This window comes from Silurus aristotelis (genome assembly GCF_946808225.1).
Source record: "Silurus aristotelis genome assembly, chromosome: 6".
Classification (NCBI taxonomy): domain Eukaryota; kingdom Metazoa; phylum Chordata; class Actinopteri; order Siluriformes; family Siluridae; genus Silurus; species Silurus aristotelis.
Window position 1 is genome coordinate 30,976,848 of NC_139579.1, and position 25,000 is coordinate 31,001,847.

The 25,000-nt window shown below is 40.4% G+C and overlaps 1 protein-coding gene across 1 annotated transcript in view; it reads right to left on the reverse strand.

Annotated features, from left to right (window-relative positions):
• Window positions 1–25,000, reverse strand: part of msrab (methionine sulfoxide reductase Ab) — a 46,599-nt gene that overhangs the window by 1,900 nt on the left and 19,699 nt on the right. The window contains exon 5 of the mRNA XM_083544926.1: window positions 5,379–5,485. Coding sequence (XP_083401052.1) covers window positions 5,379–5,485 — 107 coding nt within the window. The remainder of the gene's footprint in view (window positions 1–5,378; window positions 5,486–25,000) is intronic.

Sequence of the window (25,000 nt, forward strand, 5' to 3'; positions counted from 1 at the left end):
AAAAACCTGACATCAATTGAACAAGTGTGACTTGGGGGAGACACATCGCTCTAAACTCTAAAGCTGAACAAGTTGCAGCTCTCTGGGGTGTGTGTGTGTGTGTGTGTGTGTGTGTGTGTGTGTGTGTGTGTGTGTATGCGGAGGCATTTTTATTGGCTCAAAGGTACAGAGTACAATCTGAACTCTTAAAAAGCATAAAATGTGTAGAGCACCAGCTCCCTCAAGGGGTCACATCAAACAACGTCCACCGGGAGTGCTTAGTCTGCAGAGGGAGAAACACCAGGCAGACTTCAAACACTCTGTGTAGCTTTGAAAAGCAAACACACACACACACACACACACACACACACACACACACACACACACACACACACACACACACACACACACTAAAAAGAGAGCAGCTTCTTCAGTCGAACGACTGACGGACGTTTTATAGAAAACAACAACAACAACAAAAAAAGAGATATAACTTAAAACCTTGAAGTTCCACCAATTTCCACGAGGTGTCACTGTGAACAGCATTTGCTAGTAGACAACAAAAAGAGTGAAGGAATCTGAACGCCATAATGCTATTAAATCTACAGAGCTTCATTCAGACTGGTACATCGATTGAAAGAAAAAACAAATAAATAAATAAACGTTTATATTACGACCTGTAAATGCCAGAATTTTATATTCAGGTTAAAACTGTAAGCAAACATTTACATTAGCATTTGGCAGATGCTATTATCTCATGTATACATCTAAGCTTTTGAGGGTTAAGGGGCCTTGCTCAGGGGCCCAATAAATTATATATATATATATATATATATATATATATATATATATATATATATATATATATATATATATATATATATATATATAACCCTAGAAATCCTCCTCCATCCTTTTAGGCTGATGGTATCCTAAGTATACAAACTAAAGAACGAGTGTTGATGTATTCATCTATAGAGACCTCAAAGCAATTTTTGGAGAAGGATATCTGCTAAATCCCGTAAATGTATATGACCAAGATGTAGAAAGACTGCAGCAAATTATTTGGTTAGTGGTCATTTTCTGTATCTCAGTATTGGATAGACAAACACACAGATGCTGAAACCGAACAAGGCTCCCCCTTTTCAAGCCAAACCCCCTCAACACACACACACCAGATTGTGTTCATAGTCATATCAGTCTTATCAGCACGCAAACACACACACATGCATGTTAACCCCCGCACTAGACCCACCCACCCCCAAACCAACACAGACACTCAGGTGTACATCCAGACACACACATACAGACTAGGAATGTGCATCTCCACAACTGAGGCTGATACGATACATTTAAGATACATACGAAGCAGCTACCGATGCGATGCCACTCACCGCTATTACAATGCACTCGGATTGCGATCTGATTTCGATTCAACACAAAACAATTTTTCGATTGAAAAAAAATATATGATGCTTTGCGAATTCATTATGGTACACTTTTATTTCTTTGGTGCAGACAGACAGCAAATCATCAATTTACTTAAGTGCCTTCTGACTTCTAACACATTTCACGAACAGGTTAAAAAAAACAAAACGGACAACAACTAAAAAAAAAAGAGATAAAACAAAACCAGACGTTCTTTTCCTGTTCTTTCTCCAGGAAGTTACAGCTCTACCTCTGCCATGTTAATCTAGATTTTATGCGACTCTCGGGACACGCTTCGGTCTCCGTAGGGCGCAGAAAGGACGCGCTCGAGAAACGGTTTAGCAAGGAAAAATCAATTTACATATAAAAGATTGGACACATTTTTAAAGTTTAGTGCATCTATTAATAATTATATATGAATAAATCGGGTTTTACCGATGCAAATATGTTGAAAACGCTGCATCACTATAAAAATGACAACTTGCATTCGATGCAACGATTTTGCAATCTCTACTATACTCCACTCTACGTCCTCCACGTATGAACATAAAGCGGTAATGAAATTCACCTTGACACACAAATCATTTCCACAAACGTTAAAGACGCTGGTCGAACAACTAACAAACGAAAATACGTGCCACTCTAAAAGATTGGTGCAGTCTAAAGCCCTCCAGCTAACCCCACAAAGCAAGAAAAAATATTTAATTGGAGGTCAAAGCTCCATCTCCATTGAATCCCCCCCCGGAAAAGTAGAGCTTGGCTGCAGGAAAACCGATCTCATAATCTTACTCGTTTGTCCATCTCTCTCTCTCTCTCTCTCTCTCTCTCCCCCCCCCCCCAGCTCTCAAATCTCTTCTGAATTAAATCCCTTTGATGTTTTGCAAATTTCTACATTTCATTAATGCTCTTCTCTCTGGCCTTTCAATACGCTCTTCTGCCCTTTACTTTCCTTCGCTCTCTCACTCGCTTTTATAGGATGAAACTCGGAGAGATAAAGACGCGCTCGTTATGGGTTAATCGGATATTTATCTAAAATTAAGTGTGAGCGCGCGTGCACGTTATCAAGCTCAAGGCTTTCTCAGGAACATCAACTCTACTGAGTACCAGATCTTCCTCCTTCATCGGAATAAAAAACACTTCCATGTTTCTGTCCACTTGCGAATGTCGCATCGTCCCGTTCACCACGAGTGTCCCTCAAACCCGCAATGACGCACTTGGCATTCTGACCTAAAGAAGTAGTATGGGGTGAGTGAGTATATATGTGGGGTGGATTAGAGCAGGTGAAAGAGGAGCTGAGAGGAACTGTGTGCTTATTCGCTGTTCAGCTGAGAAACCATGAACGACGTGAAAATGGAAAACGCGGCACAGGATTCATAGTGAATTTGAAAATTTGGGCATTTCGGAATTTTTTTTATGTCTATATTAATATCTATAATATTAAACATTCATTATTATTAAGACTCAGCAGCTTGAAAAAGTCAAAGTAAAACATTATTATTAATAACAGTTATTAATGGAATGAAATATCAATTATTGTTATTATTAATTATTCATTATTAAAAATTATTATTAATAATTTATCATATTATTTTCGCCTTCATTTTCATGTGCAATGTTTAAGTGCCCTTTGTTGCCCTCTAGCGGGGGAGGCCAGAAGTGCACTCAGCGCTCCATTTCAGCCTAAATAATAATAAAAAAAAAATCATAATTATTTAAAATAAATCACAACTAAAATAAACTTTGAAAACAATTATGATAGCATAATATCTTATATTACAAACTGGTCACATAATTTGTAGTTTGTTTTTTATATATTCACTACTGTATATGGACAAAAGTATGACCTGACCATAAGATTGGTATGTGCTGTTTTTGAACATCCCATTTCACCTTTAGTGTCCATTGGCTATTTTAATGACCTCCACTCTTCTGGGAAGATGTTCCTCTGGATTTTTTTGGAGATTCATTCAGCCACAAGGGTGTTATTTAAAAAAAATACAATTGTGTACCTACAACTTTTTGGAAAGAGTCTGGGAAAGAACCACATATGGCTGTAAAAGTCAGGTGTCCCAAAGTCAGCGAAAGTATAAAACAGGTCTTTCTCTTGTGTTTAATAAAAGTTTTACCGAAATCTACAAAAATAAACAAACAGACAAGCAAATTTTAGCTGTCCGCTTATTTTGTCTCGATATTGTTCTGGTCACTTTCCTCCTTTTGTTTTCAGCGTTCTTTCCTCATTTCCTCTTCCCTCATCCCCATTCCTCTCACTTCCATTTATCGGCAAGGACAAAACCTGGGTGACACGGAGTCTGAGTCATGATTAGTGTGTGTGTGTGTGTGTGTGTGTGTGTGTGTGTCTGTAGATCGGCCGTCAGATTCTGTCCCCGTCTGATTGCGTCCGTGAAACTGCAGCTGCCACCTTCCCTCCCTCGAACACAACCTCTGACCTTTGCTCCACCGAGCTCCAAGGCCACAAAGCATGCTCGTTGCTACAGCAACCCCCCAACATCACTACCATCACCATCACCACTATCTGAACTAAAGCTTTTAAGCTTCACAGAGTATGACCCCGGGAGTGACGGGTCACTGCGGCAATCAGAAAACGAAAAAAAAAAAACAAACAAAAAAAACGTAATCCCGACACCTCGGAGGAAAAACACTGGTGATCATTAGTGCGTGTCTATTAGCGCGTCGGGTGAAGGTCAGGCGGAGGATTTATCATTCAAATAAAGCTCATATTAGCCCGATTGGAAGTTCTCTTCCCCTGACTCGTTTCGGTCCGATTCAGAAAAGCCGGTTTTAAGTGCCAAGAAATGACTGGATGTTCGAGGAAGGGATGCAGATCGAAGCGATGCTGGTTACACTCGACTCTTTTGCATTTTTATAGTAAACACAATATACAATGAATAAATACATACATCTGAGCAGCTATTGGGTTGAGGGCCTCGCTCAGGGGCCCAGGCAGCTTGGTGTGGCTTGGTTTTGAACTTATGACCGTCGTTTTGAACTTATGACGACTTTATCCAGATCAATTTACATTTATTTCATGAATCTGAGCAGCTATTGGGTTGAGGGCCTCGCTCAGGGGCCCAGGAGTGGCAGCACAATGTGGCTGGGATTTGAACTCATGACCTTTAGATCCAAAAATCCAATGCCTTTACCACAAATCTACCACTTTCACCATAAACATAAACCAGCTAGGCTTCAGGATTCTTTTGGAATTTAATGAAAATCTTTATTTCCTGCCCCCAAAATCCTGTTTCACATGTTTCATAACGCACCATTATTTTATTATTGGAACAATATCATTTAAATCTTCAAAATGTAAAATATCCCTACGCTAATGAACAAACGCTTGTGGACGGCTGACCATAAGATTGGTAATGTGCTTCTTTTTTTGAACATCTAATTCCACGCTTAGTTTCCATTCACTCTTATAATAAGCTCCGCACTCTTCTGGAAAGATGTTCCACTAGATGTTGTGGAGATTCGTTCAGCCACAAGGGGTTGTAGTATAGTCGGGTAGTGATGTAGGTGAGGTGACGAGGTTCCTGGGGTGCAGTCAGCGTTCACATTCTTCATGCTCAATAGTGCTCAGGTTGAGAGGATAGCAAGAGATCTTCCACTCCAACCAATGTAAAGCAGATCTTCATGGAGCCGGTTTTGTGCACAGAAGCATCTCCTAGTTCAAGTGAAGGGAAAAGTTCATCCTATAGATTTGTGTTCCTTCAAGTTTGTAGCAACAGTTTGGGGAAGAACCACATGTGGCTGGGAAAGTCAGGCGTTCTGTACTTTATATATATATTCAGATAATTTGATTATCACTTCCTCAAATTAACATTTGTAGTGGGCAGTGGTCTAAAGAATGTGTGTGTGTGTGTGTGTGTGTGTGTGTGTGTGTGTGTGTGTGTGTGTGTGTGTGTGTGTGTGTGTGTGTGGTGGTGGTGGTGGGAGGGGGGGCTTGTTTATACCTGCTGGTAGGCCTCTTTACTCCTCATGGCTTTCTCCTGCTGTTCTGGACTGTATGTGTAGATGGCAGATCGATACTGTGTACCTTTATCATTCCCCTGAGCCATACCTACACACACACACACACACACACACACACACACACACACACACACAATATCAGATGTACAGAACTGTCTTCTCCCTCAAACCCACATAAAGTATTCGGATCTTCACCAAGGGCTCAACAATAAGGATTGTACAGTCACTTCACTTTGCCTCCACACTCCTGCACTCGTTCCTCCCTCTTTCTCTTCTCTCCCTCTCTCCTCATCTCTTTCTCTTTCGGTGTTGGATGGCGGCTCCAGCCCCTTCTGCATCTCTGCTCGGCAGAAGCCGCAGCACCGCGCTCCGATTGGCTGATGCAGCGTTTGACCCTGAGGGATTGTGACTGAGCTTCTAGTTCAACCCTGAGTTTGTTCAGCATGACACGGTGACCAAACACTAACCAGCTAACTAACACACACACGCACGCACGCACGCACGCACGCACGCACGCACGCACGCACGCACCCACACACACACACACACACACACACACACACACACACACCTTATAGGTTCACTTTTTCACTCGCTGCTAATGCATAAAAAAGACCTGATTTTCAGCCTCCACTGTCTGACACCTGCACACAAATTACATACACTCATGTTCTCTTCATTCCTTCAGTCTTCCTTCCCTCATTCATCCCATCATTCCTTCCCTCACTGATCCAAAAATTCCTTCCCTCATTCATCCCATCATTCCTACTCATTCCTTTTTTATTCATTCATTTATTTATTCTTATCTTTCTTCATTTATTCAATCTTTTAATCATTCCTTCATTCCTTTCTTCATTCATTCCTTTCTTCATTCTTATCTTTCTTCATTTATTCAATCTTTCAAACATTCCTTCCTCAATCCTTCTTTTCTTCCTTCTTTCAACCATTCCTTCCTTCCTTCATTCTTACCTTTCTTCAATCCTTCTATTCTCCTTCTTTATTAATTTTTTAAATCATTCCTTCCTTCATTACTTCCATCCTTCGTCATACATTCGGTTCTCTCGTTCCTTCCTTCTTTCATTCAATCCTTCTATCATTCCTTCATTTATTCAATCCTTCTTTTCTTCCCTCTTTCAATCATTCCTTCCATCTTACATTTGTTCCTCCCTTCGTTCATTTGATCCTCATTCGTTCTTCCTTCATTTTTTCAATCCGTTAATCCTTTCTTTATACATTCCTTCCTCCCTTATTTCATTTATTATTTCAATTTTTCCCATCCTTCTTTTCTTCAATTATTCCATCATTTCTTCCCTCATTCATTCATTAAATTCTTCATTCTTACCTTTCATCATTTATTCTATCATTTTTTTTCCTTCTTTGTTTATTCTTTCAATTCTCCCTCCCTCCCTTCGTTTATTCAACCCCCCCCTTTTTTTCCTTCTTTCGTTCCTTCCTTCCTTTATTTATTAACCAGAAGGAGAAAGTGGAATAATAATATGAAGAACAAAAGATCACATCCAAGAAGGGATCACATCCTCTGGGATCTTTATGCTATATATTAAAAGAAAGCTCAAATAAATGAATTTTAGATAAGTTGAAAATGAAGAAGAGAAAAAGAATGAACAGAATACACTGTAAAATTGATCCCAAATTGCACATAAAAGTGAAAAAAGTGAAGCATTGATTACAGTCAGCATTCATATTCATCCTAAAGGTGTTCAATGGGGTTTAGAGCTCTTCCACTCCAACTCATGGAAAGCAGATCTTCATGGAGCTGGGAGCATTGTTATGCTGCAACTGGTTTGGGTCTCCTAGTTTAAGTGAAGGGAAGTGCTACCACATCCTGCATTTCTGGGTTCTATTGGGTTCAGGGGCATCGTGGTAGGAGTTTAACGGTGGACAGTTCGGAAGGTACCTTGGGTTTAAAGTCACGATACAGTAATTGGGAAGAAATGCGAAACATAAAATAACGCAGTTTATTATTAACATTTATAAACCAACCGTTTACATTTTTAAGACAGATTTAAATAATAATAAAAAAATATATATAAAAACAAAATAGAATAAATAAAATGTATGCAATACACTTATTATAGTGATATAATTCAGTAATCAATTAAATTTGCACAAATTAAACTGATTAAATAAAATCAAATACGCAGAAAAAAATGCATTTGTTAGACCCCCATTTAGGTGTATTTGTCTATATTAAGATAACTGGAATATTATTTCCTAAAATGGATATATGTAAAGAGGGGTTAATAGAATGTGTGTGTGTTATACTTTTAATGTTTAGTTTTCGATATTGAACTGTTCTACTTAATTCAGCATATTTGAACAAATATCTTCATTCCTTCCATCCTTTTCTAAACATCATGCAGAAAATAAAGAAAACATGGTCTGACCAATTTTGCAGTTTTGTTTTTGTCTCCCCCTAGTGGTGGCCCAATAAAACATGAAAGCCTGTAAAATTACTTTTAAAACGGCCTTTTCTATTTTCATGCATTTTTTCTTTTCGGATCAGTGCCGCACGTGTGCATCTATCGAGAAATATGCTGACTGATCTACGACCCCATGATGTTTCAAGGCAGGAGCCACTGCACTCTCCATGTTCATGCAGGGCTTCTTTCAGCCTCCATCAAAGATTTCAGTTATTATATATGAGAGCTGCTCTGTACAGGCTGAATTATTCACACAACTCATTTCTCAACACACACACACGCGCACGCAAGTGCACTTGAACTTTAATAAATGATCGTTCATTAATAAATCACTCACACCTAAACTTATAAAACACACTTAAAATATTACAACACTGGAAAACTGATCCTGATGACGTAAAAACTAATACAATTGATTATTTCCAAATCGATTCTGAAGCCTAACAAAAGTATACACACACACACACACACACACACACACACACACACACACACACACACACACACACACACACACACACACACGTACGCGCACACACTCTTTGATTCTCTGCTGTGTATTAAAAAGCCGTGAATGTTTCCATTCTCATCCGAGAAGCCGTAATTATACAACCACATTCAAATGTGTGTGTGTGTGTGTGTGTGTGTGTGTGTGTGTGTGTGTGTGTGTTGTTAAGATCAAGCCAGCATGATCTGATTCTTTAGGAATCTACAGTTTGTATTTTAATATATTGCTGATGTTCTCATAAATTTGTATGTTTATTGCATGTGTTCTAAATCCATATCTTTCTCTGTGTGTGTGTGTGTGTGTGTGTGTGTGTGTGTGTGTGTGTGTGTGTGTGTGTGTGTGTGTGTGTCCCGCAGGTGCAGTGATGCAGTGTGTGTGCGTGCGAGAGCATGAAGCTAAGAGGGAGCACTGCAGAGTAGAAGCTATTTTTATTCCTCTTACATAACACACGCGCACACACGCGCACACACGCGCACACACGCGCACGCACACACACACACACACACACACACACACACACACACACACACACACACACTTCAAGACATGGACAAAAGTGCTGATGGCACTGCTTATACATCACTTGCTCCACCAGTATGAAGGAAATGACCAAAAGAGAGAGAAAGACTGTGTGTGTGTGTGTGTGTGTGTGTGTGTGTGTGTGTGTGTGTGTGTGTGTGTGTGTGTGTGTGTGTGTGTGTGTGTGTGTGTGTGTGTGTGTTTCCTTAGACTAAATCTCTGTCGCTGTTTTTATTTAACAGTCACATGGTAACACATTCTGATTAGACTCCAATAACACATGCTGCTGTATTTATATCCATCTTCCTTTTCTGATTGCCTCTAATTCTCTTTTCTACACTCGTCTCTTCACCTTTACACTCGTCTCTTCACCTTTACACTCGTCTATACCCCTCTATACGTCTTTACACTCGTCTAGACATCTCTACACTCGTCTATACGTCTTTACACTCGTCTATACATCTCTACACTCCTCTATACCCCTCTATACATCTCTACACTCCTCTATACATCTCTACACTCATCTATACATCTCTACACTCCTCTATACATCTTTACACTCCTCTATACATCTCTACACTCCTCTATACCCCTCTATACATCTCTACACTCCTCTATACATCTCTACACTCATCTATACATCTTTACACTAGTCTATACTTCTCTACACTCCTCTATACATCTCTACACTCCTCTATACCCCTCTATACATCTCTACACTCCTTAATACATCTCTACACTCCTTAATACGTCTCTACACTCCTCTATACGTCTCTACACTCCTCTATACGTCTCTACACTCATCTATACATCTTTACACTAGTCTATACTTCTCTACACTCCTCTATACATCTCTACACTCCTCTATACCCCTCTATACATCTCTACACTCCTTAATACATCTCTACACTCGTCTATACGTCTCTACACTCCTCTATACGTCTCTACACTCCTCTATACGTCTTTACACTCCTCTATACGTCTCTACACTCCTCTATACGTCTCTACACTCCTCTATACGTCTTTACACTAGTCTATACATCTCTACACTCCTCTATACCCCTCTATACATCTCTACACTCCTTAATACATCTCTACACTCCTCTATACATCTCTACACTCGTCTATACGTCTTTACACTCATCTATACGTCTCTAGACTCCTCTATACGTCTCTACACTCTTCTATACATCTTTACACTCCTCTATACATCTGTACACTCCTCTATACCCCTCTATACATCTCTACACTCCTCTATATCCCTCTATACGTCTCTACACTCCTCTATACGTCTCTACACTCCTTTATACGTCTCTACACTCCTCTATACATCTTTACACTCCTCTATACATCTCTACACTCCTCTATACCCTTCTATACGTCTCTACATTCCTCTATACATCTCTACACTCCTCTATACGTCTCTACACTCCTCTATACGTCTCAACACTCCTCTACACTCCTCAATACATCTTTACACTCCTCTATACCCCTCTATACATCTCTACACTCCTCTATACATCTCTACACTCCTCTATACCCCTCTATACATCTCTACACTCCTCTATACATCTCTATACATCTCTACACTCCTCTATACATCTCTACACTCCTCTATACCCCTCAGAGTTTAGCTCCTAAACTCTGGAATAGTCTTCCTGACAGTGTTCGGGGTTCAGATACACTCTCCCAGTTTAAGTGAAGATTAAAAACATATCTTTTTAGCAAAGCCTACACATAACACACATCACACACATCACATCACAACCTTGTGCTCCAGAATATATGATTACATGCACATTATCAACTTGTGCTGTTAATATCATGAACAGCAGCTACGCTAATTCCTCTCCACTGCTTCTCTTTCTCTCCCCATCCCGAGGCATCCTGAGGTTTGGCCAGCTCCAGTCACGTCCCACCTCGTGAAGATTATGGACCTATGGATGATCATGGAGAAGTAGATGCCGAGTGTTTAAAGGCCCTGGCATGGAGAAGCTGATGCTGGATCTATGATGATCACAAATTGTTCTGTATTGTTGAAAGATTTATGACCAAACTCTTGATGTCACCCATATGAGGATGGGTTCCCCTTTGAGTCTGGTTCCTCTCAAGGTTTCTTCCTCATATCATCTAAGGGAGTTTTTCCTTGCCACTGTCGCCACGGCTGCTCATCAGGGACAAACGCACACCATTCACCTTCACTGTTGTTTTCTGTAAAGCTGCTTTGAGACAATGTCTGTTGTGAAAAGCGCAATACAAATAAACTTGACTTGACTTGACTATACATCTCTACACTCCTCTATACATCTCTACACTCCTCTACACTCCTCTATACATCTCTACACTCCTCTATACATCTCTACACTCCTCTATACATCTCTACACTCCTCTATACATCTCTACAGTCCTCTATACACCTCTACACTCGTCTATAGTCCTCTATACATCTCTAGACTCGTCTACACATCTCTACTCACCTCTATACATCTCTACTCTCTTCTACTTACCTCTACACTTGTCTATACATCTTTACACTCCTCTATACATCTCTATACTCCTCTACTCACCACAACACTTGTCTATACCCCTCTATACATCTCTACTCACCTCTATACATCTCTACACTCCTCTATACACCTCTACACTCCTCTTTACCCCTCTACACTCCTCTATACATCTCTACACTCATCTATACATCTTTACACTAGTCTATACTTCTCTACACTCCTCTATACATCTCTACACTCCTCTATACCCCTCTATACATCTCTACACTCCTTAATACATCTCTACACTCCTTAATACATCTCTACACTCCTCTATACATCTCTACACTCCTCTATACGTCTCTACACTCATCTATACATCTTTACACTAGTCTATACTTCTCTACACTCCTCTATACATCTCTACACTCCTCTATACCCCTCTATACATCTCTACACTCCTTAATACATCTCTACACTCGTCTATACGTCTCTACACTCCTCTATACGTCTCTACACTCCTCTATACGTCTTTACACTCCTCTATACGTCTCTACACTCCTCTATACGTCTCTACACTCCTCTATACGTCTTTACACTAGTCTATACATCTCTACACTCCTCTATACCCCTCTATACATCTCTACACTCCTTAATACATCTCTACACTCCTCTATACATCTCTACACTCGTCTATACGTCTTTACACTCATCTATACGTCTCTAGACTCCTCTATACGTCTCTACACTCTTCTATACATCTTTACACTCCTCTATACATCTGTACACTCCTCTATACCCCTCTATACATCTCTACACTCCTCTATATCCCTCTATACGTCTCTACACTCCTCTATACGTCTCTACACTCCTTTATACGTCTCTACACTCCTCTATACGTCTCTACACTCCTCTATACGTCTCTTCACTCCTCAATACGTCTCTACACTCCTCTATACATCTCTACACTCCTCTATACATCTCTACACTCCTCTATACATCTTTACACTCCTCTATACATCTCTACACTCCTCTATACCCTTCTATACGTCTCTACATTCCTCTATACATCTCTACACTCCTCTATACGTCTCTACACTCCTCTATACGTCTCAACACTCCTCTACACTCCTCAATACATCTTTACACTCCTCTATACCCCTCTATACATCTCTACACTCCTCTATACATCTCTACACTCCTCTATACCCCTCTATACATCTCTACACTCCTCTATACATCTCTATACATCTCTACACTCCTCTATACATCTCTACACTCCTCTATACCCCTCAGAGTTTAGCTCCTAAACTCTGGAATAGTCTTCCTGACAGTGTTCGGGGTTCAGATACACTCTCCCAGTTTAAGTGAAGATTAAAAACATATCTTTTTAGCAAAGCCTACACATAACACACATCACACACATCACATCACAACCTTGTGCTCCAGAATATATGATTACATGCACATTATCAACTTGTGCTGTTAATATCATGAACAGCAGCTACGCTAATTCCTCTCCACTGCTTCTCTTTCTCTCCCCATCCCGAGGCATCCTGAGGTTTGGCCAGCTCCAGTCACGTCCCACCTCGTGAAGATTATGGACCTATGGATGATCATGGAGAAGTAGATGCCGAGTGTTTAAAGGCCCTGGCATGGAGAAGCTGATGCTGGATCTATGATGATCACAAATTGTTCTGTATTGTTGAAAGATTTATGACCAAACTCTTGATGTCACCCATATGAGGATGGGTTCCCCTTTGAGTCTGGTTCCTCTCAAGGTTTCTTCCTCATATCATCTAAGGGAGTTTTTCCTTGCCACTGTCGCCACGGCTTGCTCATCAGGGACAAACGCACACCATTCACCTTCACTGTTGTTTTCTGTAAAGCTGCTTTGAGACAATGTCTGTTGTGAAAAGCGCAATACAAATAAACTTGACTTGACTTGACTATACATCTCTACACTCCTCTATACATCTCTACACTCCTCTACACTCCTCTATACATCTCTACACTCCTCTATACATCTCTACAGTCCTCTATACATCTCTACAGTCCTCTATACACCTCTACACTCGTCTATAGTCCTCTATACATCTCTAGACTCGTCTACACATCTCTACTCACCTCTATACATCTCTACTCTCTTCTACTTACCTCTACACTTGTCTATACATCTTTACACTCCTCTATACATCTCTATACTCCTCTACTCACCACAACACTTGTCTATACCCCTCTATACATCTCTACTCACCTCTATACATCTCTACACTCCTCTATACACCTCTACACTCCTCTTTACCCCTCTACACTCCTCTATACATCTCTACACTCCTCTATACATCTCTACACTCCTCTATACATCTCTACACTCCATCTCTACACTCCTCTATACCCCTCTATACATCTCTACACTTCTCTATACATCTCTACACTTCTCTATACATCTCTACACTTCTCTATACATCTCTACACTCCTCTATACATCTCTACACTCCTCTACACTAATCTATACACCTCTACTCACCTCTAAACTCGTCTATACATCTTTACTCACCTCTACACTTGTCTATACCCCCTATACATCTCTACACTCCTCTACTTACCTCTACACTTGTCTATAGTCCTTTATACATCTCTACACTCCTCTGTGGTCCTCTATACATCTCTACACTCCTCTATACATCTCTACACTCCTCTATAGTCCTCTATACATCTCTACAATCCTCTATACACCTCCACACTCGTCTATAGTCCTCTATACATCTCTAGACTTGTCTACACATCTCTATTCACCTCTTTACATCTCTACACTCTTCTACTTACCTCTACACTCGTCTATACATCTTTACACTCGTCTATACATCTCTATACTCCTCTACTCATCTCTACACTTGTCTATACCCCCTATACATCTCTACACTCATCTATACATCTCTACACTTCTCTAATCCGCTCTACACTTGTCTATATACTCCTCTAGACATCTCTACTCACCTCTACAATCGTATATACTACACTATATATCTTTGCACTCATCTACACTCGTCTATACCCCTCTACTCACCTCTACACTCGTCTATAGTCCTCTATACATCTCTTCACTCCTCTATAGTCCTCTATACATCTCTACACTCCTCTATACATCTTTACACTCCTCTATAGTCCTCTATACATCTCGTCTATAGTCCTCTATACATCTGTACACTACTCTATACATCACTACTCACCTCTACACTCGTCTATACTCCTATACAGTTTTTTATACTCTTTAATACTCCTCTACACTCCTTTACCCTTCTCTGCACTCCTTTATACAGATCCCTACACTCCTCCTCACTTCTTTATACTCCTCCACACTAGTAAACCCTCCCTATATTCGTCTACACTCATCTACTCTCCTCTCATGATATAAATACCCACAAAAATACTAATTGATCCAAAAACTCATCACATACCTCATTAAATATATCAGAAATAAATAGTAATACTATATACTGAATGTTAAATGGCCTGCTATAGAGATGCCACTATAATGATACTAAAACTTTGAGTGAGGGCCAGTATCAATAACCATTCACTATATTATTTTATATATATATATATATATATATATATATATACCTCATGACTTACAACAACAAAGCAACATTAAAAAAATCAATTAGAATGCATATTACATATATATGTTTATATATAGGGATAATTGAACATATTTACATAGCCATCAATGATATATAATTACACTAGTTATAGTTCCATCTGTGACCTTCAGAACTAACAGAATTGCTATTATACATTATTTAACATAGGTTTCTATAACGTAGTAATAGTTGCTTCCTTTCTTCCTCCATCTTTCTGACGTCTTCTATATTTGACTAAAATGTTTGCTGTAATACTCCATCACTTCCTCCCTCTCTCTTTGTCTCGCTGCTTGATTGAATGCATTACTTTGCCACTTAAACACACACACACACACACACACACACACACACACACACACACACACTCCCTCTCTCGATATCCAATCTCCATAAATTAGCTCCGACTGCCTCGCTGAGCTTGAGTGATTGACGCCCCGTAATGACTCCGCCTTTTCCAGCAACGCTGTAGGGGGAGGGACAAAGGTCGAGGGTCACCCCTCATGAGGCACGTGCCGACTGCAAGCTGCACCCCGCCAAATTGAAGGTGGGGGGTTCTTATTTTAGAAATGGGGCGTCCCTTTTTTGTTGTCTCACTCGACAGGGGGTTGCTCTGATAGACAATATGCTGCAACTGAACTCACGGCGGTGAAATTAAAAGCCGACGTCTAGAGAAAAAAGAAATGAGCCAGATGTACAGATTTAGGGTTAGGCCTGGTTTAAAGGTCAGCAAAGCGGATCCTTAAAAGTGTGGCAATCCGTAAAGAAAAAAAAAAAAAAAAAAACGGAAAAAAACAACCACAAATACTTCAAACATTGTGATTGTACACGCCATCGTTCACTCGATAGGACGCGATTAAATCTTTAGTTTTGACCCGAAATTCACTTCCTGCGTTTTTTTACTGCATACGTATGTATTTAATATTAAAATATTAGATGAAATTAGATTAGATTAGACTGTGCAGGGTACAAGTGCAATGAAATGCAGTTAATTCATACGCATGTGTTGAACATGGTATATGTTATGTTATAGTGAATATTATATGCATTCATGGGACAGTGAGTAGAAAGCAAATCTAAAAGTGTGTTTAACAGAGGAATGAGTTTTGTAATGGTACAGTGACCATCAGTGACTATACAGAAAGTATTATTATATATAGTACATATTTTGTTATTAAATCAGAATCAAGACGAGTCTTTGAAGTACTGATAATGCATGTTTGGTGGGGTTGAAAAACCAAAGAACTGATCGAAAAAAAGAATATTTAATCATGCTTTATTCAGGATAGAGATTTCTTGCCTAAACTCCATCCCCATCCATCCATCCATCCATCCATCTCTCTCTCTCTCTCTCTCTCTCTCTCTCTCTCTCTCTCTCTCTCTCTCTCTCTCTCTCTCTCTCTCTCTCTCTCTCTCTCTCTCTCTCTCTCTCTCTCTCTCTCTCTCTCTCTCTCTCTCTCTCTCTCTCTCTCTCTCTCATATATGGGCACACTGAACATATGAAGAAAGGAAGGTCCAAAAAGGTATGGAAAGCCAAGTCACCAGCTGAAATCAATCAGTAATTAGAAAGCAATCCTGCAACTCGTCAGTGCAAATTAATATCAGCTGGTTCAGTCCCAACTAATGGCCTGTATAAAGGTGTCCAATTACCAAGGTGTCACACTAGAAACATCTCATGATGGGTAAAAGCGAAAAGCTCTCTCAAGACCTTCTTAACCCATCCCGAGGCATCCTGAGGTTGCTCCAGCCCCAGTCACATCCCACATCATGAAGATTGTGGACCTTTAAAGAAGTAGATGCCGACCCCGCAAACATCCCGATCCATCTAGAGACGTACCAGCGCCAAGTGGATCAATTGGAGAAGCTGGTGTTGGATCTGTGATGATCGCAAATGTTGAGCTGTTTTATGAGTTACTCAGTAGCTCCTAGTTTTATAACCACAAATGACTGTATAAGACTGTAGAAAGAACATTACTTATAATCTTACACCCCAATGCTCATGTTAGTTCTCACTCTCCAGTGTTCTGTATTGTTAAAAGATTTATGATCACACTCTTGATGTCACCCAAATGAGGATGGGTTCCCCTTTTGAGTCTGGTTCCTCTCAAGGTTTCTTCCTCATAACATCTAAGGGAGTTTTTCCTTGCCTAAGTCACCACGGCTGCTCATCAGGGATAAACACACATCGTTCACCTTCACTGTTAAATTCTGTAAAGCTGCTTTGAGACAATGTCTGTTGTGAAAATCGCTATAGAAATAAACACGACTTATTGTTGCAAAACTTACAGATGACATTGGTTACAGAAGGATTTCTAAACTTCTGAAATGTTCCAGTAAGCACTGTTGGGGCCATAATCCAGAAGTGGACCAAACATAATTTCACTATAAACCGGCCTCGAGCACCGTGGAAGACCTGAAAGACCTGGAATTAGCAGGTACAATTGTTTAAAAAAAAACAATAAGTAGTGCATTCAACCGCCAAGGCCCATGTGCACGCTCACCAGCCAAAACTCCATTTCTGAAGCCTGTGAAATACTGGGAGAATGAAGTCTGGTCAGATGAGACCAAAATTTTACTCTTAGGATGCCATAATTCACACCATGTTTGGAGGACAAATAGCACTGCACATCTCCCCAAAAACACCAGAACAACAGTGAAGATTGGAGGTAACATCATGGTGTGTTGCTGTTTTTCAGCTTATGGTACTGGCAAACTTTATATAATTGAAGGAAGTATGAATGGAAAAATGTACCGAGACATTCTTGATCAAAAATCTGCTGCCATCTTCCAGGATGATGAAGATAAAATGAGGGTGAACATTTCGGCAAGACGATGATCCCAAACACACAGAAGAGGAAACTCTCAATTGGTTTTAGAGAATGAAAATAAAGCTGCTAGAATGGTTCAGCCAATCACCTGACCTCAATCTAATAAAAAAAATCTATAGAAAGAACTAAAGATCAGAGTTTAGAGAAGAGACCCACAGAACCTTCAAGATGTGAAGAATGTTTGTGTAGAAGAATGGGCCAAAATAACATCTGAGCAACGCGTGCTACCAGTTTCTCCATACAGGAGGCGTCTTGAAGCCGTCATTACCAACAAAGGCTTTTGTAAGAAGTATTAAATACATTTCAGTAAGTGTGTTCAATACTTTTTATTACACATAACTTTATGTATATCACAGTGTTGCTATACAAACTGCACACTGACTGTAAAATATATCCGAGTTGAATTTCTATAGTACAGTAATCCCCCGCTTTACCGCGGTTTGATTTTGGCGCCCCCCCTGGTTTATTGCGGAATTGCATACATAACTTATTAGTTTGGCTGATTTTCCCGATCTCTCACAGAGAGCACAATAGACCAAAAAAAACTTATAGAGAATTATTTTTATGGAGTTTTATGTTGAAATAAAGAAATGTATTAATAAAAATATAATTATTAATTATAAACTGAAGTAAAATGTTAATACTGTACAGTACATGTACTCACTATAAATGTGATACGGTGCACTGTATTTCTACGAATTTACACAAAATTCATCTCGCTATATTCTTGCAGATGTTTCCTGTGTGTGTTTAAAGTGTGTGGGAAGATGATTTACAGCTTAATAATAAAAATAAATAAAACATAAAGCATTTTTGGGGTGGCGTCCGTTTAACGCGGGCGGTTTTGGAACGTAAACATTGGGATATACGGGCGATTACTGTATTGTTCCCCAAGTAGATACCAAAATGGTTGCTGAAATGTGAGGGTTGTACTCACTTTTGTGAAATAGTGTATGCATCTACATGTTAATCTCTGTATTTATATTTAGTTTATATATTGTATCTCTGTATTTTATGTATGTTTTTATTGATGTATGTATTTATATGTATGTATCTATCCATCTCTATAAAAAGAAAGCAGTAATGTGAGTGTATTAAATGGTGCTGGCATATAATATTTTAACTGTTTCCTAAATTCAAGCCCATTAAAACAATAAAATCAAATAGACGATGCTTCCTAGCTTTATTGGGTATATTATGGTCATGTGACCTATTAATGACTAAGGCAGTTTAGGTGTCATAAACAAATCTTAGGCCTCGACCTTAAAAAAAAATCCCAACCAAATGTACAGGACGTCCTTTTCGAACTCTTTATTCGATTTATTTATCATGATATTTCGCTTTAAGTCAGGAATAAACCTCACACAGCACGTGGGAAAAACATCGCTGATCACAAACACTCGGAAATACGTTGCATCACAGAAAACAAAAATACGTGCTAAATGATTACATAATACTCATTACAACTACGGCACAAACCTTTTCCGTTACTGACAAGCTTCATTAAATACAACTGACTCCAGATCAGCAGAAATGAAGCTTTAGTAAAAATGCATGGTCTGAATGAAGCTGTTTCTAGGTCAGTTGTTAGGAAACTTTCATCCAATTAAAGCACTTCTGAACAAATTGGACTCCAAAACAGCAGTTTTTAATAAGCAAATGTAGGAATGAATACATTCAGAAAGGAGATGTTTAGAAATATAAGCTTCATTAAATACAACTGATCTCGGATAAGCAGAGATCTGATCTACACTGATTCCAGGTCAGTCGTTGTGACGCTTTGAAATGAAATCTGCTAAAACCTGATTGAGCTGCTTCCAAATCAGCAGACGTGTGTGTGTATACGTGTGTGTGTGTGTGTGTGTGTGCGTTCAAGTGATTAGATACATACAAAGCTGACAACTGCTCAGCAGTTTTCTGATTATTAGTGTCACAATTTTGCTGAATAAAGCCGTCTTCAGATCAGCAGTTGGACTCGAGAGATAGATAAGCCCACCATGCGCTCCATTTTCTTTTCCACAACTCGAGACAGGATGCTCTCTCTCTCTCTCTCTCTCTCTCTCTCTCTCTCTCTCTCTCTCTCTCTCTCTCTCTCTCTCTCACACACACACACACACACACACACACACACACACACACACACACACACACACACGTCTATCTGTAAATACTGCATGACCTAAAAAATAGAGACGCAAAGAAAGCTAAGTATTGAGAGCGGGGGGGGAGCCCATCGCTCGTCTTTTTTTCCAACAGAAGCCGAAAGAACAAAAAAAAGGGGGAGAGATAGAGATGCACAGAGTGACTAAGTGATAAAAGGGGACCGTGGGGATGAGCAGTCCGCCTCAGGGATCGGACGATCCTGGAACGACAGAACTGATGTGGCAGTGACTGGAGAGGGGGTAGCAAGGAGTCTGAGGAGAAGAGGAGAAAAAAAGAACAGGAGGAGAGGGAGAGAGAGAAGAAGAGAGGAGGAAGATAAGACGTTCTTATCTTCGTCTGACCAAGTGCCAGACTTTTAGGGTCCTGTGGGAGGAGGGGAGGGGAGGAGAGGGAGAGAGGGGGGAAAGATCTGGGGGGTCGTTCCATCCCTTCCTTCTAAGCAGATAAGTAATAATCTGCTGAAGCAGTCATGCGAGTGTGTGTTGCTTGGGTGTGCACTTTTGGTTGCACTTATCCATATTTTGCTATGGGCGACAAAAAAAAAAAAAGGGTACGCCTCTAAAGCCCCTCCCCCTTTTAATATTTTTTTCATATATCTGGGTTCATGCGTGGTCCACGTACATGTCAATATGTTCCTGCATCCTGCATGGCCGAGAGCCACTGCCAGAGCAAGCGTTGCTGAGTATGAGATTGAGGTTAACGAAGAAGAGGAAGAAGAAGACAGTGCTGGGAGCGTCTGATTGGCTGGCAATGTTGCTATCCGGGCCGCGATTGGGTGCTTCGCAAGTAACGCCGCTGAGAGCAGAACCCTTTGAACTGGGAGACTCCGGCTAAACACTCAGGTCTTGTAAGGCGAAGGAAAGAAAAAACACACTCGTACATGCACATACTAACGCACTCGTTCGCACGCGAGCCTTTTCTCTTTCAAAGCAGGTTAAATGCGATGCAACGCATCAAACGTGTGTGTACACACACACACTCAATGTAGCACGATAACACGAGCGTACGGCGAGTTATGCGAAACAGCCTAGAGAGACATTTTCGCAGCGCTAAAACCGCCCGAGCCGCTCGGATTCCTAGCGAAACCTCTTCACTGCGAATCGATCCTAGCAGCTATTTAATGACTCGAACGACCTTCCGAAGCCAGGAAAGCACATCTCGTCTAATGAGTCGCATCTCCCAAGCCTGACTAGACAGAAATTTTTCTGCAGGCTCGGATTTTCCAAACCCGAGAACGCAGGAGCAAAACTCCAGGAGCAAACTTCAAGCAGGCTAGATCTGGTCCCTCTAGGATATCCCGGGATAATGAATAATTAATAAGCGTGGGTGGCTTTGTCTTATCAAACGGAGCGCCGAGTGGATTCGATCCTCTCGAAGTGCGTCGAGTGTAAGAAAGAAAAAAAAAAAGCCTGAGCATATTTTAGAAACCTTGCAGAATTTATAGAGTTCTAGCCTGGGAAATATCTGCAGCCCCTCTGTGCTGAACCGATGAGCCCCATGTGTAACATCTAAAGGTTCAAAGGCTGCTCATCTTCGCCCTGTTGCCGCCTTTTTTTGTTCCTACTGCTCTGTCGGTTCTTCTCACCGTCACGGCCCAGTTTAAAGTTTGGAGAAGTTTGCCGAACTCAACGATTGGATTTCAGACTTCCTTTTCATGCGGCTTTGCACAGATGTTCTACACAGGGGTTGCTTGTGGTGCAGTGATTGAGGGTTAAGAGCCTTGCTCAAGGACCCAGGAGTGGCATCTTGGTGTGGCATGGGATTTGAACACACAACCTTCATTCCAAACCTGCCAATGTGCGAAACTAATTGCCCCCTCAACCTAATAAACCCTTAACGGTAACAACTGCAATCAAGCGGAGGTGTGGCAAGTGAAATCGAACTCCAAACAATACGCTCAATCAAAGTTCATTCACGATTTAGCGCATTGGGGGTGGGACATATCATTATGTTCGTATGGATATATCGTTATGTTCAGAAAATATATCCTCGTATCGTGTATGAAAAACAAACAATAAATTCGGCGACTGGAGTTTCCGAGGGGGTGGGGGTTGTTAGACACGAGGCTTCGGTAGCAGATTTTCTCCTTATCCAATTATACGCATTATGTAAATGAGTTCGCTGAAGGCAGGTCATCAGGAAAGGAGGCTTTGCAGATTTTTATTCTCTCCAGCTTGATTAGAGAACTGACAGCATGGGTTGTGTACCAATGAGACATACAAAAGTATTGGAAAACAGCCATATATGTGGTTTTTCTCCAAACCACAAAGTTGGACACACACAATTGTATTTGACGTCTCTGGATGCTGTAGCATGACATTTTCCCTTCACTTAAACTAGGAGACCCAAAACCTGCTCCAACGTGAGGATGCACGAAGCCAGCTCCATGAAGATATGCTTTACATGGGTTTGAAGTAGAAGGTCTTCTGCTAAACCCTTTAGAACAACGAATGTGACGCTGACTGCACCCCAGGCCTCTTCACCTCCAACAGTACATAAATTTACTAACACCCTTGTGGCTGAATAAATCTCAGACAAATCTCTACAACATCTAGTGGAACATCTTCCCAAAAGAGTGGTGGTTACTTTAACAGGAGATGGACACTAAATGTGGAATGTCCAAAGCACATATCAATCTTATGATCAGACTTTGTCCCTTTTAGTGTACATCGTCCGCTTATTTACAGCCATAAATGAACGATTGATCGTCACATTGGTTGCTTATCTACTGTTTACAAGTGAGGAACTGAATCTCACCAAACCTTCACAGCTGTCAAGACTCGGATCCTTGAATTATACGAAAGAGCGAGTTCAATGTAACAATTGATATACAGTACGTTCAACAAATGTTATTCATATAGGTGATGCATGCTATTTTTGCTTTCGGGCCTCTTTTTAATGCACCCTGAGATTAAAATACTTGAGCGTTGTCAAGCGGTTAACCGAAACTGGAGATTACAGTGGAATATTACGCCAGATAATAACTGCAGAGGATATACAGATCTCTAGAGACTAATAAGCTTGTAACAGTGAGCCGACGCTGACATTTACGGCCGCGGTGAGATGCTGGATTAGTGGAAAGTGGTTTTTGTCTTTGCGATCTGGCGGCTGCATGTTTGAAGTCTTGAACGAAACCCAAAAGCGAACGCTGTAATCCACACAATATGCACTGATGTTGGTGGACACCTGGACATAAGATTTTTTTATTTTTGAACAGTTGATTGCACATTCAATCCTAATTTGCATTCATAATAACTTCCACTCTTTTGGGAAGATGGGTGTTACAAGTAAAGTACTGATGAAGGTCAAGTGAGGAGGCCTGGGGTTTTAAGCTCTGCAGCAGATCATCCACTCCAACCTATATAAAGTATATCTTCATGGAGCTGAAACATCCCATTCCACATTTAGTCCCTAGTTGAACTTATAATAAGCTCCACTCTTCTGGGAAGATGTTCCACTAGATTTTGTGGAGATTCTTTCAGCAACAAGGGTGTTAGTAAAGTCAGGTACTGATGTAGGTGAAAAGAGGAAGATTAGGATCAGAGCTCAGGAGATATTTTACTCCAACCCATATCTTCACAGAGCTGGCTATGTGCTTCATTTGTGCTTCATTAACAAGTTTTGGGTCTCCTACTTAGTTCCTAAGGGAAAAATCACATGTTACTGCCTTCAAAGACATTTAATACAATTGTGTGCCTCCAAATTTTGTGGTAACAGTTTGGAGAAGAACCACATACGGCTGAAAAAGTCAAACGTCCCAATACGTTTGTTCATATAGTGTATCTGCTTATTGACACAGCTAGTGATTAGTATTAGCAAACATCTGAGATTGTTGTTATTTAGCCATAGATGAAACAAGCTAATATGTTTTCTCAAATGAGGTTTCTTGGAAAGAGATCTTTCAAAGCCCCAGGATCACCAAGCTACCACTCTTGGGGCCCTTGAGCAAGGCCCTTAACCCTCTGTGCTTCAGGGGTGCTGCATCATGGCTAATCCCAGCTTCCGAACATTGCTGGGATATGCAAAAAAATAATTTCACTGTGAAAGTATTATTTTTTTCAATAGAAAATACTTTCAATGTAAGATATGAGATCTCTATTTTGTGAACCTTTACACATTCTTTGGCAGACGCCCTTATATCCAGAGCGACAATTCTCCCAAAAGCCCATCAGCGACAGATGCCATGGCTTTCAGAAGGTTCAGAATCAGAAGTCCAACGAAGTCCACAGAACTTAATAATTTGGATACTTTTATCACCAAACAGAGATCCTGATGTGTAGTTAGACAGCCGATAAGTCTAGGCGAGATTAACCCAGAGAACGAATGAGATAAAGTGCGAGCCTGAGACGAAAAGTTATAAGGTTTGTCCTGAAGGTCTGGAACATCCAGAACTCCTCTGGTCTCTGATTAAGAACTACACAGATCCAGGCTGGTGTTTCCATCACACCGTGACCGTGAAAAACAGCGCATGAAGACGTTTCATTACTGGGCCGAAGGAGGCCGAGATTGAATTTGTTATTTCATATTGCTTCTGCTTTGCGGTGGGTATACGATATTAACAAGAGTGTAGGGTTTTTTTTAAAACATGCTGCTCTTGCAATTTCACATTTCAGATTTTTTTTGCGTTGCTAGAAGCAGCGTGGTCTTTCTGAGGGATGCACAAACGCTGGGACACGCCAAACAATCTTCGATATAAAATAAGCTTTGAAAGTTAGTTGTTAGATAAGCACTAGGGTTTAAAAGGTGGGTAGGAGAATACGAACCCTCGTGTCTGATTGATCATGGACATTCCTGGAACTACAGCTAAGGAATTCGAACTGTTCGAATTTTACAAATGAAGAAAAGTTCTGGCACAGAACAAATTTCTTATTTGGTGCAAACACTGTAATGACAACGAAGCGAGAACATCGGCATCGGTTTCCATGAAAGGTGTTTTGAAATTGCCAGAAGTATTTTTTAGCACAATGAAATTCTTTCTTTGTATATCCCAGCAGTGTTAGGAAGCTGGAGTCAG